The sequence below is a fragment of the Oreochromis niloticus genome, linkage group LG17 (assembly GCF_001858045.2).
Source record: "Oreochromis niloticus isolate F11D_XX linkage group LG17, O_niloticus_UMD_NMBU, whole genome shotgun sequence".
NCBI classification, from domain to species: Eukaryota; Metazoa; Chordata; class Actinopteri; order Cichliformes; family Cichlidae; genus Oreochromis; species Oreochromis niloticus.
Genome location: NC_031981.2, coordinates 32,058,436 through 32,073,336, shown reverse-complemented (window position 1 = coordinate 32,073,336; position 14,901 = coordinate 32,058,436). Strand labels below are relative to the sequence as shown.

Sequence of the window (14,901 nt, the reverse complement as noted above, 5' to 3'; positions counted from 1 at the left end):
CTTTTGTCATAGATCCGTAAGCATAGAGGGATCCAAACTGCAACTACTGGTGTTTATTCACACACATCAAAACAAACACAAGTGTTTATTTCCAAGTCAAAACGAAATAGTAATTTCACTGAGGAAAAAAAAAGAATTCAGTCTACATTGTGTCATCTCTGTGGATCTGGCCACAAAATTTCATCTACATCACATGAAATGTCCTCTAGTCCAGCGGTCCCCAACCTTTTTTGTGCCACGGACCGGTTTATGCCAGACAATATTTTCACGGACCGGCCTTTAAGGTGTCGCGGATAAACACAACAAAATAAAACTAGTACCGGTACCAAAAAAAAGAAGATTTATTCATAACACACGTGAAAAGACCCAGGAAAAGCGAGTTAACGATAAAAACGATAACAAAATAATGCTGAAAACTGATAAAAACCCTGAAAACCATACATTTCACACCTGAGCCTCAACTCTCGCGGCCCGGTACCAAACGACTCACGGGCCGGTACCGGTCCGAGGCCCGGGGATTGGGGAGCGCTGCTCTAGTCCAAGGCACAGGGGAAAATCTCTTCTGGAATTTTACATCTATGGTATTGTTGTGTTTCTCATTAGCATATGGCAGTGCTACAAATCTTAGTGCAGAGTGACTGTACTAACCGACTCTCATTTCAAAATGTCCTTATGATGCTTGCTACAGTGTAGCGGCTCAAGTTAGGCTGAACCCGTTGGCCAGCTTCCCTCAGGGTCACTCCATGGTTGATTACATGGTCCACTATTGTAGCTCTGATGTCATCAGCAATTCTATTTCTTACTCTTCTTACCCTTCCTCTCCCCCCTCCTCATCCTCTTCTTGCTCCTCCTTGTCCTCTTCCTCTAACTTCACCTCCTTGTCCTTGTTGTCCTCTTCGTCCTACTTCTTCACCTCCACGTCCTCTTCCTCGGCCTCCTCTACTTCTCACTCTTCCTGCTCCCTCCACTGTACTCCACACACACAGAGCTTACCTGTATTATAGTGCTTAGGCTGATTGCAAAGTGAACTAATTATCTAAAAAAGTTTTCACATGTCACAGTGTGCCAGACAGTTGGCAAAATAGTGTAAATAATGGCCATAAATGTGTATAGTTTTGCTAGGAGTGCGTTGATCCTTTGCAAATTGAGTGTAAAGGAGTGAGTTGTGTTTACAGTTCTGCAAAAAGAGTGCTGTGCAGTGGATTGTAGCTACAGGTTTGCAAAGTGTGTGTTACAAAATGGCAAACTGAGTGCAAAGCAGTGTTTGTGCTTTTAGTTTTGCAAACTCAGTGAGTGGTTTTGCTATAAGTAATAATAGTTTTAGAAATTGTGCTATAAGAATCACAGTTAGGGTTTAAGCATTCAGAAAAAACTGTAATATCCAATGACTAAATACAAAATGGTGTAAAAACACAGAAAAAGATAAAAAAGAAGGGAGCACTTTTAAAATTTCATCAGAACATTTTCAGAAAGACGTCTCGTCCCTTGAAATTGTGTTTCTGGTGCTCTGTAGTCCATTATTGTAAAATGAAATGTTATTAGGAAATGCTCAGGCAAAAGAGGGATTTCAGGAAAAACTGTTAAATGTTTCTATGCCACATGTCAGTACAAGATCCTGCTGTGATCAGGTTACTGTAAAGCAAAACACATCAATATTTTGATCAACTCATGTACTGACAGAGACATAGAAGAGAGTTACCTAATGTTTTATAGTCCACATTTAAATGTTTTGCTGTTTGGTAAAGTTGGAATAGTTATATTTTTCTGTCTTTATAAAAAGAATGCGCTTTTTTGGCTGGTATTTTATGTTTTTTAGGTGGTGTGGGAGGGAGGAGGTGTTTGGGGGATTATGGCAGTAATTCTGTTGGAATAAATAATCAAAGTCCATATTAACCTCCTAAGACACGAACTCCTTCATGGCATGCATTTTCAGTTTCTCTTTGCTATTTGGGCTGTTTGGGACCTGATGAATATAAAAACAAAGAATGACCTGATTTTTTTTTGTACCTGATTTTTGTTTCTGAGATCCACATATGAGGATATTCATTTTAAATTTTGATAGAACAGTGGCAGTATAACGTCCTTGTAAGTGGAAATCAGGCCCTTGTAGAGCAACATTTTGTATTTTGCTCTAAACAACCCAAAATGTGATGTCAGGAGGTTAAAGTGCATTGGCTGAATTTCCAGGTAATTAAATTGGGGGACAAAAACTGAGAATAGGCCGGACCAAGAGGACACTAGATACTGTTCGATCGGTCACCTGATGGAGTGGAGCCTGATCTGTAATTGTAGCAATTGGGCGGTACATGTGAGGAGCCAGAGAAAGGTGCAGCATGGGAGTGACGTAAATATAGTTGCAGAAAACATGTACTGCCGGTATACACGTGTATACCGGCAGTAAAGCCCTCAGTGCTCCCAAAACAATTTAAAGTATATCTGCCAGAACTGGTTTTGAGCTTCATTTGGTCATTTTTGTTCAGTTAGCAATACAGTAAAGATAAGTGTATTATAGTTAACTAAACCTAAATATAAAAATAGGTGTGATTGTGCTGTGCTGAGTCTAAATTTAAAAACAAAAAGGAAAGAAAACTAACATGAAACAAGCTTCTGGTAACAAAATGCAATAGAAAGGAAAAGTTGAAAATGAATAACATGAATAACAAAAGTTTAATGGAAAATCAAAAAATCTAATAATACTGATCACAAAGAGGACGTGCTGTGTGTCTGCTCCTGTCTGTCCAGAGTCTACAGATGAAGAAGTTGATAAACTCCACTGTCTGAACCACAGCGGCTCGTCGGCCACCTACTCCGACTACTCTCCCTCACAGGGCTCCTCGGGCTCCTCCAACCCGCCCGGCAACACGCACTCACACACGCTGTCGCACGGACACCCCCACAATCCCGCCCTACCGCCTCCTAGCAAGGACCAGGGCCCTCAGACGCACTGGACCAACAGGTGCGCACACCCGTTTCATGACTCCTCCCTCCCGCTGTCCTTCATCTCTCGTACCTTTCAGTCGTACCCCCACTTCAGTTTCTCTCCATCTGTAATCTATCACATCCATCTTCCTCCTTGCTCTGTCAAGGTCAGAAAGGCTCACTGGGATGCAGCAGACTTCTCTTCAGGATTTTCTCTCTCAGCTTTAAAGCTGCCTGGTCCGAGCCTCAGTCGTGTTACTATCCAGAGGAGAGTTGGGTTTTTTTGCCCCAGTGCATTAGAAAAGCAAATAAAAAGGTTTGGGCTGTCCCCTGAAGTTTTAAGTCTGGGTGCAGTGCACTTGATGATGTTGTGAAAAGGGATAAAGGGATAAAAATGTTGTGAAAACTTTTTGGGGACAGTTTTGAGTTCTAATCAGAAATGTTACAGCAACAAAAAAAACATGTCATCTTAGTCTGCCTGTCATATTTATGACACTGTCAGTATAGTCTCAATCATATTGCTCAGACTGGATGGCAGTAACAATAAGATATCTGCCACTGATATATCAGCTATCTACAGCAAGACATGGAATAAAACAGAAATGTGCAATATATGTGTTTATATTACACACAGATGCTCAAATTCGCTCCACCGATAATCTTCGGGTTAGCAGATTGGACTGTCTGACTGTACCTTGTGGATGTTTTCTGTTTCTGTTAGACACCACAGCGTCTCATTAGCTCAGTCAAAACATAGTGTCCAATAATGCTAGTTTTCTTCTCCTTATCCTTCCCATGTTTCTTCTTGTTTTAAGCAGGCCCTGGAGGATGGTAGCTGGTTTTAGTATTGTTTGACATTAAATCCGTTAATCCACATGCCCTGAAGTGAGGTACAACTGCAGTATTTTATTTCTACTTGTGGAACATGATATTTGCAGTCTGTAAGTGGTAGTGAGGGAGTTTGAAGGCATGTGTTCTCTTGGAAACAATAACTAACACAAACATGGTTTCTGGCCTAGTGGGTGTGACAGACATCAGAGAGAAAGGGAGAGAAAGTTGATCTGTCCTCTGAGCTCATTGGTCTAATTAAATTTGCAACATACCTTCACGTGACATGTCCTCTGTCTGCAATTTAGATTTTCTTGTATAATCAGTGATTGATATTTTCTTTCTTTGTAGACTTGCCCAGTCATTTCCCAAGCCCATTGACTCCAAGCCCCTGCTGTCTCAGAGAGAAACTCCTCCATCAGGAACCCTGCAGCAACGTGGGGATCGGCGTCCACTTAGCGAGCCTTTTGACTGGGTTGACGCACCTCACTACGACAACACAGGTTTCGATGCAGAGGAGTCTCCTCTGGACCCTCCTTCATCTACCACCAGTCAGGGAAACCCTCCGCTGGGCTCTAAACCTCGCAGCTCATCAGCACACGGCCGCCGCCCCCTCCTCAGGCAAGACCGAATCGTAGGGGTCCCGTTGGAATTGGACACCCAGACACTCCCCTTCCATGGCAACCAACGACCGAACCAGGACAATGACTCGCAATCCTCCGGACATCCTCCCCAGAATCCCTGGCAGAATTGGACCAGGACCCCGAGCCCCCTGGAGGACAGAACCGCTTTTCCTTCCAAGCTGGACCTTACACCTACTTCCAGCCCCAATCCTGATCGCAAGGACATGGATTCAAGGTAAGTGACTGACGGTCATTTACAATTGAAATACATAATTTTATTGGGAATGCTTAATAATTCCAAGAGTTTGCAGGTCTCAAATCCTGTTTACAGTGCAGTCTTTGGGGTTTTTGTAGTAAATAAACATATCAGAGCTGTTATAACTTAAACCGTTGATTTGAAAGTTTTACAACTGTGACTTTTTTTATTTGCACATCAATAAAATCAAAAAACAGCTTGCTTAACTTAGTTTTGTTGCCATGCAAAAACACCAAAGTGTCACTAAATTGAGATTGTGAAAACATTTCAGTTTTCATTTCTTAGTTTTATGTTAATATAAAATGTATTTCTGGGGACAGTGCAAGGCCATTTTGATATGCCAAAGAAAGTTTAAAAAAAAGTTCATTTCTAATAATTGTGAGCTGTAGCCTTAGTCTCAAATTTTGGTGCAGCTGCTTCACAATAAACTGACTGATGGTATGGAAGTAGTTTCTACTATTATAACACTCCTCTAATCCAGTTTGTTTTTGTGCGTCATATTTGAAAAACACTTATCCCTATCATAGACTCACAATCCTTGATTATTTCTTCCCCCAAGGCTTCAGCAAAGCACAGTGCCTTTGCCCGGCAGCTGGACATATCACGACAATGAGGGGGAGCAGAACAGGAAGGATCAGCTCAGTGTAGGCGGGGTCAACAAGGTGACCGTGGTGATGAGTAAAAGCTCAGATCGCCTGTCCCCCATGATGAAGGAGACGAGATCCAAGTTTAAGAAGTCACAGAGCATAGACGAGATTGACATCGGCTCCTACAAGGTCTACAGGTAGATATTGTTCTGATTCTTCTTAAAGATTGAGCAGCTCAGCCTCGATTGTGGCTACTGAAGTTGATTTCTAACGAAGTGATGTTCCTCTGCAGCATTCCCATGGACAGCTATAGTTCATCCATTGAGCAGCAAACTAGTTTGGACCGTCCAGAGCTTCCCGGTTCTATGGAGCAGACCAACATGTCACGGTCACAGTCTGCCCCCATGTTAGATGAGGAGATGGGATACCCCGGACACGGATCTGGCGACCAAAACCAGAGACAGAACCAAAAACCTGCCATCCCACAAAAGGCTTACCACTTTGACCACAACTACAACCCGCAGGTTCGATGGAGTTGTGAACCATTGGTAGTGCTTATATATTACGTTTTTAGACATACACAATAAAACTAAAATAATCTGATTGAAACCAAACAATAGAAAGTTAAACAAACAATTCTATTCTTACCAATCAGGTGACCATGGATCGCCGGGTCCCTCCCCCTTTCCCCAACACACCAGATTATGTCAACCACTCATCGAAGGCTTTGGAGTACCTCAACCAACCAGGGAAGACACTACCCAAAGAGCTAGTGAGCCCTCGGTATCGTGCTTATCCACCCTTGGAGATGTTTTCTTTCCCCCAGTCGCCAATCAACCAAGATGGTCCGCCCAGCCAGCAGCAGCAACCAATCCCAAGTCAGCGCTCCAGACCAGGGTTTCTAAGAAGAGCAGACTCACTGGTGAGCTCTACGGAGCTCGCCTTGTTCCGACGGGTTCATGAAGCTCAGCAGGAGGCGCTCCAAGAGTCTCAGTACAGACAACAGGTAAGCACCGCAAAACAAGTAATGCTCATGTTCTTTAAGTGGATGTGAATTTCCCTTTCATGTACTTTATTGAAATGTAAAGTAAATCATAGAAATGTGTTTCTGTCACACACTGTTAATTCCCTGAGACCCAAAGTTAGTTTTTGTTAAGGCTCTACTTCAAAGTCATCCCCATCCCCATGCATTTATTTGAGTCGTCGTAGTGAAGGGCATTTCACAGAAACATTGAAGCCAGGATGACAGATCGTACCGCTCATAGACATCATTTTTCCGTTGCTCTCAGTTCATCGAAATAACATGAATTTGTTTTTAAGGTGTTTTTTTTAACTCCCACTCACTTCCCATCTGTGACCCTCAGGCGGATCCCCCTCTTTATGGCCGGGCTGTCTACTCCACCCCCATGGAGCACTCCGCGATGAGTAATATGGCCGACAACCAGAGTCAGATGCTGCACAACAAGAGAAACGGTCGTTATGACGACGACTACCCCACTTACCAGGAGCAGAAGAAGCCCATGATTGGTTATCCAACCAAGAGCCTGACTCAGCGGCGTCCCCTGTCTGCCAGAAGTTATAGCACTGAGACCTACGGAGCATCTCAGGTACACTGTTTGTCTGTGTGTTTATGTTTCTACTTCTTAACTGAGCCCTTTAAAAAGAGGCTATATTAAAGTGAAAGAGTCATGTTACAGTTATAACATAATGGCTCCAACTAACAGTTATTTCCCTTACAGGCAAATCTGCCAGTTTCTTTTTTTCCACTTAAGTATCACTTGCCTTGTTTAAAGATGCCTTAAAACAATAATAGGGCCATTTTCAAAATCCCATATTGACATTTTCAAATGTCTTGTTTTGTGTGGTCTGCAGTCAAAAGCCACAACGATTCAGTTACAACACAGGAACCCAGGAGAATAATCTGCCCTGCTTTTAATATGCCTGCTTTTATGTCGTCTCTTGAGGATGCAGAATTATAGCATTTTTTCACTTCCATTTTCTTACAGGTACCCAGCTTCAGGCTTTTGTAGTAGCAGACTAAGAGGCATAGCACTGGTGTCCTTTGCCTCAGTCATATCTCTGAAGGCAATCCCTCGTCCATAAATAATCCCTTCAGGCTATTCTGGGTTTGCCTCAAGTCAGACTTTCTCAAATTAGTCACAGTGAAGTGTCCAGCAGCATACTGATTAGATGTGCAGATCACTTCATCTGGCACCTTTCAACAAGAAGAAGCTGGGCATGGGAAGGAATGTAAGGGCTTACACAGAGCGCTTGTGGCTGCAGTCTTTTTCTTGCCATCATTAGCCAACACTCAAAAGTGAAGGTTGGAAAACACACTAGCTGTTACACAAAGAGCTTCACCTTTAGGGTAACCAGCTGGTGTAATGTTTGCATCGCTGTTGTGTTATTTGCCCTTTGTTCACATGTGCCACATGACCCAATCAAATTAATCACTATTAGTAATATTAGCAGCTTTGCTAAACAGCAGCAGTATCACTCAGTTGATCAGACCACCTATTGATCCAGACTGAAATATAACAGCTGCCGGTTGGATCACCTTACAAAGTAATTTCGTCTGTCGATTGATCAGTTTATCCACTCACACATGTACACACACACCCAAAGACACCTTTAAAGCACATAGCGATTAGTCTCAGAAGTACTGTGTTTTAAGTGCTAATTTCTTATGGGTCATACTGGGACTGGAGGCTGTTCCAGCTGTAATTGGGTGAGGAGCGGGGTACACTTTGGATAGGTTGCCAGTCCATTGCAGATGGATCCTAAACTAAGACACTGAATAAGCAAACAGTGAGACTGTTATACATTAAATGTTTTGTGTTGAGTATTGAGTTCTTCCTGCTTTTTAGTACATGTAAAGTAACAATTAACACAAAAACCTATCAGCACACTCTCACAGAGCTAGTAGCATGCTGTAGGGTTGAGACTGATTTAAACAACTGACCAGCACTGTCTTTCCTTTTGTGTTTGCAAGTGGTTGGCAGAAAAACAGCAATTTAGGTGTTCTAGTCCTTTTGAGGAACATCCAGTGGTGCTATTCTATGGTTTATTTACATCCTTAAACCACTTTGTGGGAGTGAAACAAGCTGTAAGCATCATAAATAGCATTACATATATTATTTAATACCTAAAAACCACTCATTTTTAGCCACTTGATAAACTGACTGCTTTTCACTCCATGTTGGTCTCCGTCTTGCATTTAGCTTTTATCCACAAAATGTTCCAATATGAACACTTGTTAATTATGAACCTTGTACATTTTTATGTTTAAATATTAACTCCTTTGTGTTCAGGCACGTCCAGTGTCCGCCCGTCCCACCATGGCCGCTCTGCTAGAGAAGATGCCACCTGACTACACCCTGGCAACCTGCCCCGAGAAGCCACCCGATGACACCATCAAAGTAAGACCTGTTGTACCCCAGAAACCTGAAGACATCACCTCCAAGATGCCTGCCGACTGGAGACAACAGCTACTCAGGCACATAGAGGCGAAACGACTGGACAGGGTATGTCAATGCAGTGCACACACACATGTAAGAGAGAAACCCATGCGTACACGTAGAAAGCATTCGGAAGCCCTCCCTGTGTGTATTTGTGTAAGTCTGTGTTGTAAGGTTAACCAGATTCATGTCCGGCTGCATGTGTTTCCACTTCACACCGTCACTCTGTCAGCCTGACTGGCCGCAAACTCACTACGACAGACAGCGCAGTGAATTCTGCATTGTGATAAATAATTTGATCTTGTGTTGTGTCCTTAAATCTTCTTTCTTTTTGTAAACAAATATAAAGTCAGCAGGATCCTCTCCGTAGAAGGATTTTAATGATGCTGAAAAAAACAGTATTTTCACCTTTTTGTTTTGCACAATCACATGTTAAGGATCGTGCAATAGTGTCACTGCAAAGGAGTAACATTTAGGAAAATACTTTCTTGACAGTTCAGTTATACTTTGGATTGATAAATAAAAAGCTACAGACTTGAAGTGCAGCTTAAACTGTCTAAAGGCAAAGTAATCCAATCAAATTCTCACATTTTGGACACTGTGGACGAATTGAGCTATCATATGTTGTTTTTGGGATTTCTATCTTTCTTTGGCCTCCAGTTTTATACTTACCTGCAAACATGAGAGTGCTATCAGTCCTTTCATCTAACTCCCAGCAAGAAAGCCAATGAGCCTATTTTTGAAAATGTCAAACTAATTAGTGAGAAGCAGTACCTCAGCAAACAGGACAATCAGACATGCTAGGGAGGAGGTCTGGAGCGTGCAGTTATGAAAAAAAGATAAAAACCTGCAGAATCTAAACAATATGGTCCACCAAACCCATCACACGGTGCCTGATGCATCATCAAAAATGAAGTCTTTTGGTTATAGGTTTGGTTTAATTGTTTGTTGGATATGTTACACGACAGCTAATCTGAAAGCCATACATACAAATGTTGGAATGAACTGATCCACCTGTTGTTGCCTGTATGACGCACTGTTCTGTGTGTATTGACCGATCACTAGCTAACATTTCTCTGTGCTTTCAGCAGCTCTGCACTCTTGTTGTTGTTGCTGTTGTTGTAGTTGTTATTATCAGTGTTATTGTTGTTTGTTTGTTTGTGGAGCTCACAGTGTGTTGTTGCCATGCTACAGCCCGCTGTGTTGGCTCCGCCCCTTCCTCCTCCTCCCCCCCTCCCCACATTCACCCATGTCGTGTGATGTTGTCTTCTCCAATCAGAGTGGTGTCCTAAAGCACAACACGCTCACGCTGGGCATGCTCTGTCAGGGCGGGGGTCACGGCCAGGGGCGCAGCAGCACTTTGAACTTTAACCTTTACAATAACACTAAGCATGAGCCCCCTGCTGGCCGCTGGCTGCCACTACCTCCACCTCCGTCTGCTAACGCTGTGAGTATCCCTCCAAGAACAATGAACCCCTGGTACTGTTGTTACTGATGCTTGCAGTAGATGATTAAAGACAATTTCAGCTACTCCCTCTTTACATTCTCGCCGCTAATACAAATTATTGTTTAAACAAAACAATGACCATGCCATCTATTTTAGTCACCGTTATATGTTCCCGGTCTACAACCCAACAATAAGAATTGGCGAAATCATTGCCGTGGGTTTTTTTTGTTTTTTTCTCAGCATGACTTGAAATCATTCAGTGCCCAGTGTGGCAGCCAGGTGGTGGCTTGTTTTAATGGATTTAAAACTTAAAATATGTCACTTACCATAAAAACAAACAGAAACTTGTCACAGTCTGTCGGTCAAATTTTGTCTGACACGTGTTAGGCATTAATCATTTACAGTGTTTTCAATCATCTTAGGCCAACTTACCTGTTACCAGCTTTTAATGTCGCTTTCATTTCTCCACTACGTGGCTCTAAACTCTGGAAAACTTTTTAAAACAAACAGATTTCTACTCAGTTTTTCTTCAGAGATAAACCAATATATTGCTTCACTATCACATCAGCCTTATGAAGCTGACATCTTCTGAATGTAGTGCCCATTGATTTTCTGATAATCATTAATTATCAGTTGTGGACTGGTCAAAAGGCCCAGAGGAAGGGCTGAATGACTTTAACCCTCTAAGATCTGACTCATGGGTGCTAGGTGATAGCCTAACTCTATATTTTGGAGACAGATAAAATTGACTCTTTTGGGGAAAAAAAGGGCTATAGTTAGGGTTGGAGTTATCACTGATGATGGTCTTAGAAGGTGAAAACAAGTACTTTTTTTAATGAGACTTTCTTTGTTTCTTTGCAACAGCAGCAAAAACCAATATAAACCTATAAACATCAATATCTGAAATGGCAATAGACCAAATTGCTATTTCAAACTTTTTTAAGTTTCAGTCGTTATTTCTGTAAATATCTCAGTGGTTTGATGTGGGCACGGCTCATTTAGGCTTCAGTCACACAGGCCTGGAGATCAGATGGTGACATCTAGCAACCACCAGTTGGTCACTAAGAAAAAGGGTGTATTCTGCAGTCACTTCTCGAGTATTTGTAGGAGGTTGCTGCCAGTCACTGGTTGAAATAGGTTGCAGGTTGCCATGGTTTGCCAGCAGTTTATATGGAAGATGCTGATTTGTTTGCAAAAGCAGTAAAACTGTGAAAAAGTGCTACACAAAGTGGAAATGGAGTCTAAGTACAAGTTACGCCTGTTGAAATGTGTTACTTTTATTTTGAAGGGTATTTTAGTTAGACTCAAGGTTTTTTCTGAAAAACTCCTCTCATTTAAGCTGGTTTTTAGGGGGGCTTTTGGTGTGGAAAGAAAGGGGAATCATAAAAACAATCTGTTCATGTTGAACACACAGGTCACAGGTTTTATCACCGCCTAACATGACTTCATCTCGAAGGAGAAAATTCTGTTCCAGCCCTGTTCATTCTTCCAACTGAATCTCAGATGAGCTGTCTGAAACTCCAGGAGATAATAGGAAGACATGACTGGGGTAACTAGAGTTTAATGTTCATTGTCAGTAATGACCACTTCGTCTCTTTCAGACCCCGTCTCAGCAGGGTGGCGTGCTGGACAATGACCAGGAGGGGGTGTCAGGAAGCAACCAGTGGGCTCCCTATTCACTAGGCAGGAGGGACGTCCCACCTGACAACATGTTAAAAAAGGTGAGATCTGTTAACATCTCAGTGAAGCATCTCATCTCTGTTTTTAATGCTGAGCATCTTCTCAGTGATAAAGATAACTATTTGTGCAATTACTCTTAATCACACGTTACATGTTACACTGCTCTCCTTCCACAGAGCGCCCATTCCCACAACCCTTCCCATCAATCACACAACACCATGATCGTCACTTCCTCTTCCTCCTCCTCGGCCACTACACCTCATCGTGTGGTGGGTCAGCAGGGCTACGATGGGATGATGAGCAAAGGAGGCCAATACAACCAAGGGATGCAGCTGTCGGTGGTCCCATCCGGGGGGCCGGGACAGTACCAAGGCAACATGTCTCAAGGTAATTGGCAATAAAATCATTTTATTTCTATTTATAAATGTTTACAAGGAGATTTTTTTTAAGCAAGAATGTAGAAGTTTTGATTAGCAGCAGTAATCCATGTGCCTCACAATAACAGCATGTACACATGTCTATTTCAGAAGCTTTGTTTTAGAGTTAGATGCTACCAGCCTGTTTTTCTCCATACAGCCCCTGGACAAGCTTACCCCAGCGGTGGCCTGCCTATGGCCCTGTCCCAATCCGGAAACCAACCCCAGTACAACCCCCATACCTCTCACACCTCCCATCAGCCCGCTACCAATCCTCAGTACCATGTCAACCAGGGCATGGGCCATAGCAACCAGGTCGTTATGACCACCCACACCAACCCACGGCCTCAGAGCGCTCGCTGCCTGTTGCAGACTAAAGGCCAGAAGAGCACGGATGGTTTTCAGGAGCAGGTATCTGTCTGTCTGTCTGTTCATGTGTCTGCCTGCACCAACCGCACCACAAGCAATATTGGAGGTCTTTTCAAAAATGGGCTCTTCTAGTATTACTATATACAGTATTACTTATACTACTATTACGTGTGCAGTATAGGGGAAGGGATACTTCCGTAGCAGTAAATGTGAATGCTTTGATGGAATAAAAATGCTCCTGCATGTAGGGTTACCTCTCAGTAACTATTTTTGGCTTTGTTTAGCTCTATCTTTACTGGAAAAATTGTTCCCCTTAATGATCCGCTGTTTGGTAACTAACCTGCAAACTAAACTGTCATAGAGTAATTAGTGTTTGTTTACATCAGTTTCATTAATAGGAGGACAAGGAGGGTTCAGATTAGATGCTCAGTTTGGCAAGGAGAATTTATTGATACCAGATATAACCATAGAGTTAAATTTTCACAGTAGCACTCACTCTGTTAATAAAAAAGAAAGCTGGACTTTGCCCCTGTGCCATCACACAGTGGTTTGTGGAGTTCTGTTTTGAAGCTTAACGATTACAGCTGTTGCCACACCTTTTTGGATGAAACCAAAAGGGTGGAGCACTAACTTATCAGCTAACACTAGTTAGTGTTCTCTCACAGACTAGCTAGGTGTATTCAAAGATTTTATGTGTACATCATACAAATACCTACTAGTGGCTGCTAGTTTGTGCTAATTACAATTAAAAACAAGATGCTGAAATTTTAATTTACAGATTTACAGACTTGGATGGGCTGACCAGAACTAAAAGCTAAGTCTAGATGTGCAGCTCAATAACTAGAAGCCCAATGAACAACCTCTGGCAGAGTTTGGGCTGTGTCAGTCGATGCTTTTGACAGGCTGTAAACATGTCTTTTTTTTCTGATGTAAACTAGCCCAACATGGGAATCCATGGGGAATTTACTCACTTTTGGAGCCAGCCTCAACTGGCCATTTGGGAAACTGCAATTTTCCCATACAAGCTTAACTTTTCAACGGCAGACCTTGCTTGGCACTTGGATTAGACCAATGCAAGTCAGCAGTCAACTAAAGGGGGGAAATCTAGCGATATCTCAAGCTTCTAAATGCAATTTTAGCCACTTGACTGCAACAGCCTGGGCTGAAACATTTTAAAAAGTGACAGAGATGGGAATAAATTAGATTAGACATTTCAAAGGGTGAGATTAGAGTGCCAGTTGAGGTGGGAACCTGAAGATCTAAACAAAAAGCAAAGATCTCAGTGCCTCAGCTGTTGCTCCCATAGAAGACCTCCAATACAGCATAGGTGCCAAAACATGTTCCCTGTCACACACGAGCACATTTCCACATGTTGTCTGGTCACTGTCTGTCTGTGCGGTGATTTTTCACAACTTTGTATTTCACTTTCAGTTGTTGTTTTGTCTTTCTTTTCTTTTCTTTCTGTATCTCTCCCTCCTCTCTCTGTAGCTGTGCGTGAGAATAGAGAAGAACCCTGGTCTCGGTTTCAGTATCTCTGGTGGCATCAGCGGCCAGGGGAACCCCTTCAAACCCTCCGACATGGTACGACCTGACCCGGCCTGCCAGCCAATCGCAGCCTCCCCGGTTTTACCTCAGAGTTGCCATGGAAACTGCTGCTTGTTACTGCAGTGTTTCCTTTCTCCGTCTGTTTGTCTGTCTGTGGGGCTTAACGTGGTTAGCTGTGGGTCTGTTTGAGTGCATGATGTTACATGGAGGGTTGTGCTATTAATTTGGTAAAGAAACACTAAGGTGTGATTGGGGTAGTTTCCAAAACTAAACCTGAGCATTGTTAGACTTACTAGTGATTATGATACTTGAGTCTGGCATACTTTGATTTTAGGGTTGTTCTGATATGTGATCTAAATACCTGCACAGCATTCACGGCAAAGCTCCTTGTTTGGTTGGTCAGCAAACTTTAAACAGCTATGTGCACATGCATGCACATATAAGATAAGCCAAACTCTCTTATCATTCCTACTTCTGAGTCTGACAGTGTCTGTCAGTGTATGCCAGCACAGAGAGCCTGTTGGGGTTGCAGCTCCCCAAGGCCTGCTGCACATGGCTGTCTGTCCTAGAAACACACTGCTGCAGTCAGTCTAAAGGAGCGATGCTGCTCGTGGTGCTCTGACTGCTATTTTGGGAAAGCTGCTCAGTTCTGGGACACCGTGGGTGATTTCAGATGTTCACCACTTTGATCTAGGGACAGGGTTATATGACAGATTTTGACTGACTGTTATTCTGAGCAACAGAGGAGACGACTGCCCTATAAATAGAAAGCA

At 42.7% G+C, this 14,901-nt stretch overlaps 1 protein-coding gene across 12 annotated transcripts in view; it reads left to right on the top strand.

Moving 5' to 3' along the window:
- Nucleotides 1–14,901, top strand: part of lrrc7 (leucine rich repeat containing 7) — a 132,889-nt gene that overhangs the window by 108,553 nt on the left and 9,435 nt on the right. For 9 of the 12 annotated variants that reach the window (XM_025899795.1, XM_025899791.1, XM_025899792.1 and 6 more), the window contains 12 exons: nucleotides 2,743–2,956; nucleotides 4,099–4,605; nucleotides 5,186–5,410; nucleotides 5,506–5,761; nucleotides 5,869–6,219; nucleotides 6,578–6,820; nucleotides 8,525–8,737; nucleotides 9,951–10,118; nucleotides 11,720–11,839; nucleotides 11,975–12,185; nucleotides 12,375–12,625; nucleotides 14,072–14,164. In XM_025899795.1, coding sequence (XP_025755580.1) covers nucleotides 2,743–2,956; nucleotides 4,099–4,605; nucleotides 5,186–5,410; nucleotides 5,506–5,761; nucleotides 5,869–6,219; nucleotides 6,578–6,820; nucleotides 8,525–8,737; nucleotides 9,951–10,118; nucleotides 11,720–11,839; nucleotides 11,975–12,185; nucleotides 12,375–12,625; nucleotides 14,072–14,164 — 2,852 coding nt within the window. The remainder of the gene's footprint in view (nucleotides 1–2,742; nucleotides 2,957–4,098; nucleotides 4,606–5,185; nucleotides 5,411–5,505; nucleotides 5,762–5,868; nucleotides 6,220–6,577; nucleotides 6,821–8,524; nucleotides 8,738–9,950; nucleotides 10,119–11,719; nucleotides 11,840–11,974; nucleotides 12,186–12,374; nucleotides 12,626–14,071; nucleotides 14,165–14,901) is intronic. The other 3 variants (XM_025899797.1, XM_025899798.1, XM_025899793.1) reach the window with 2 other exon arrangements.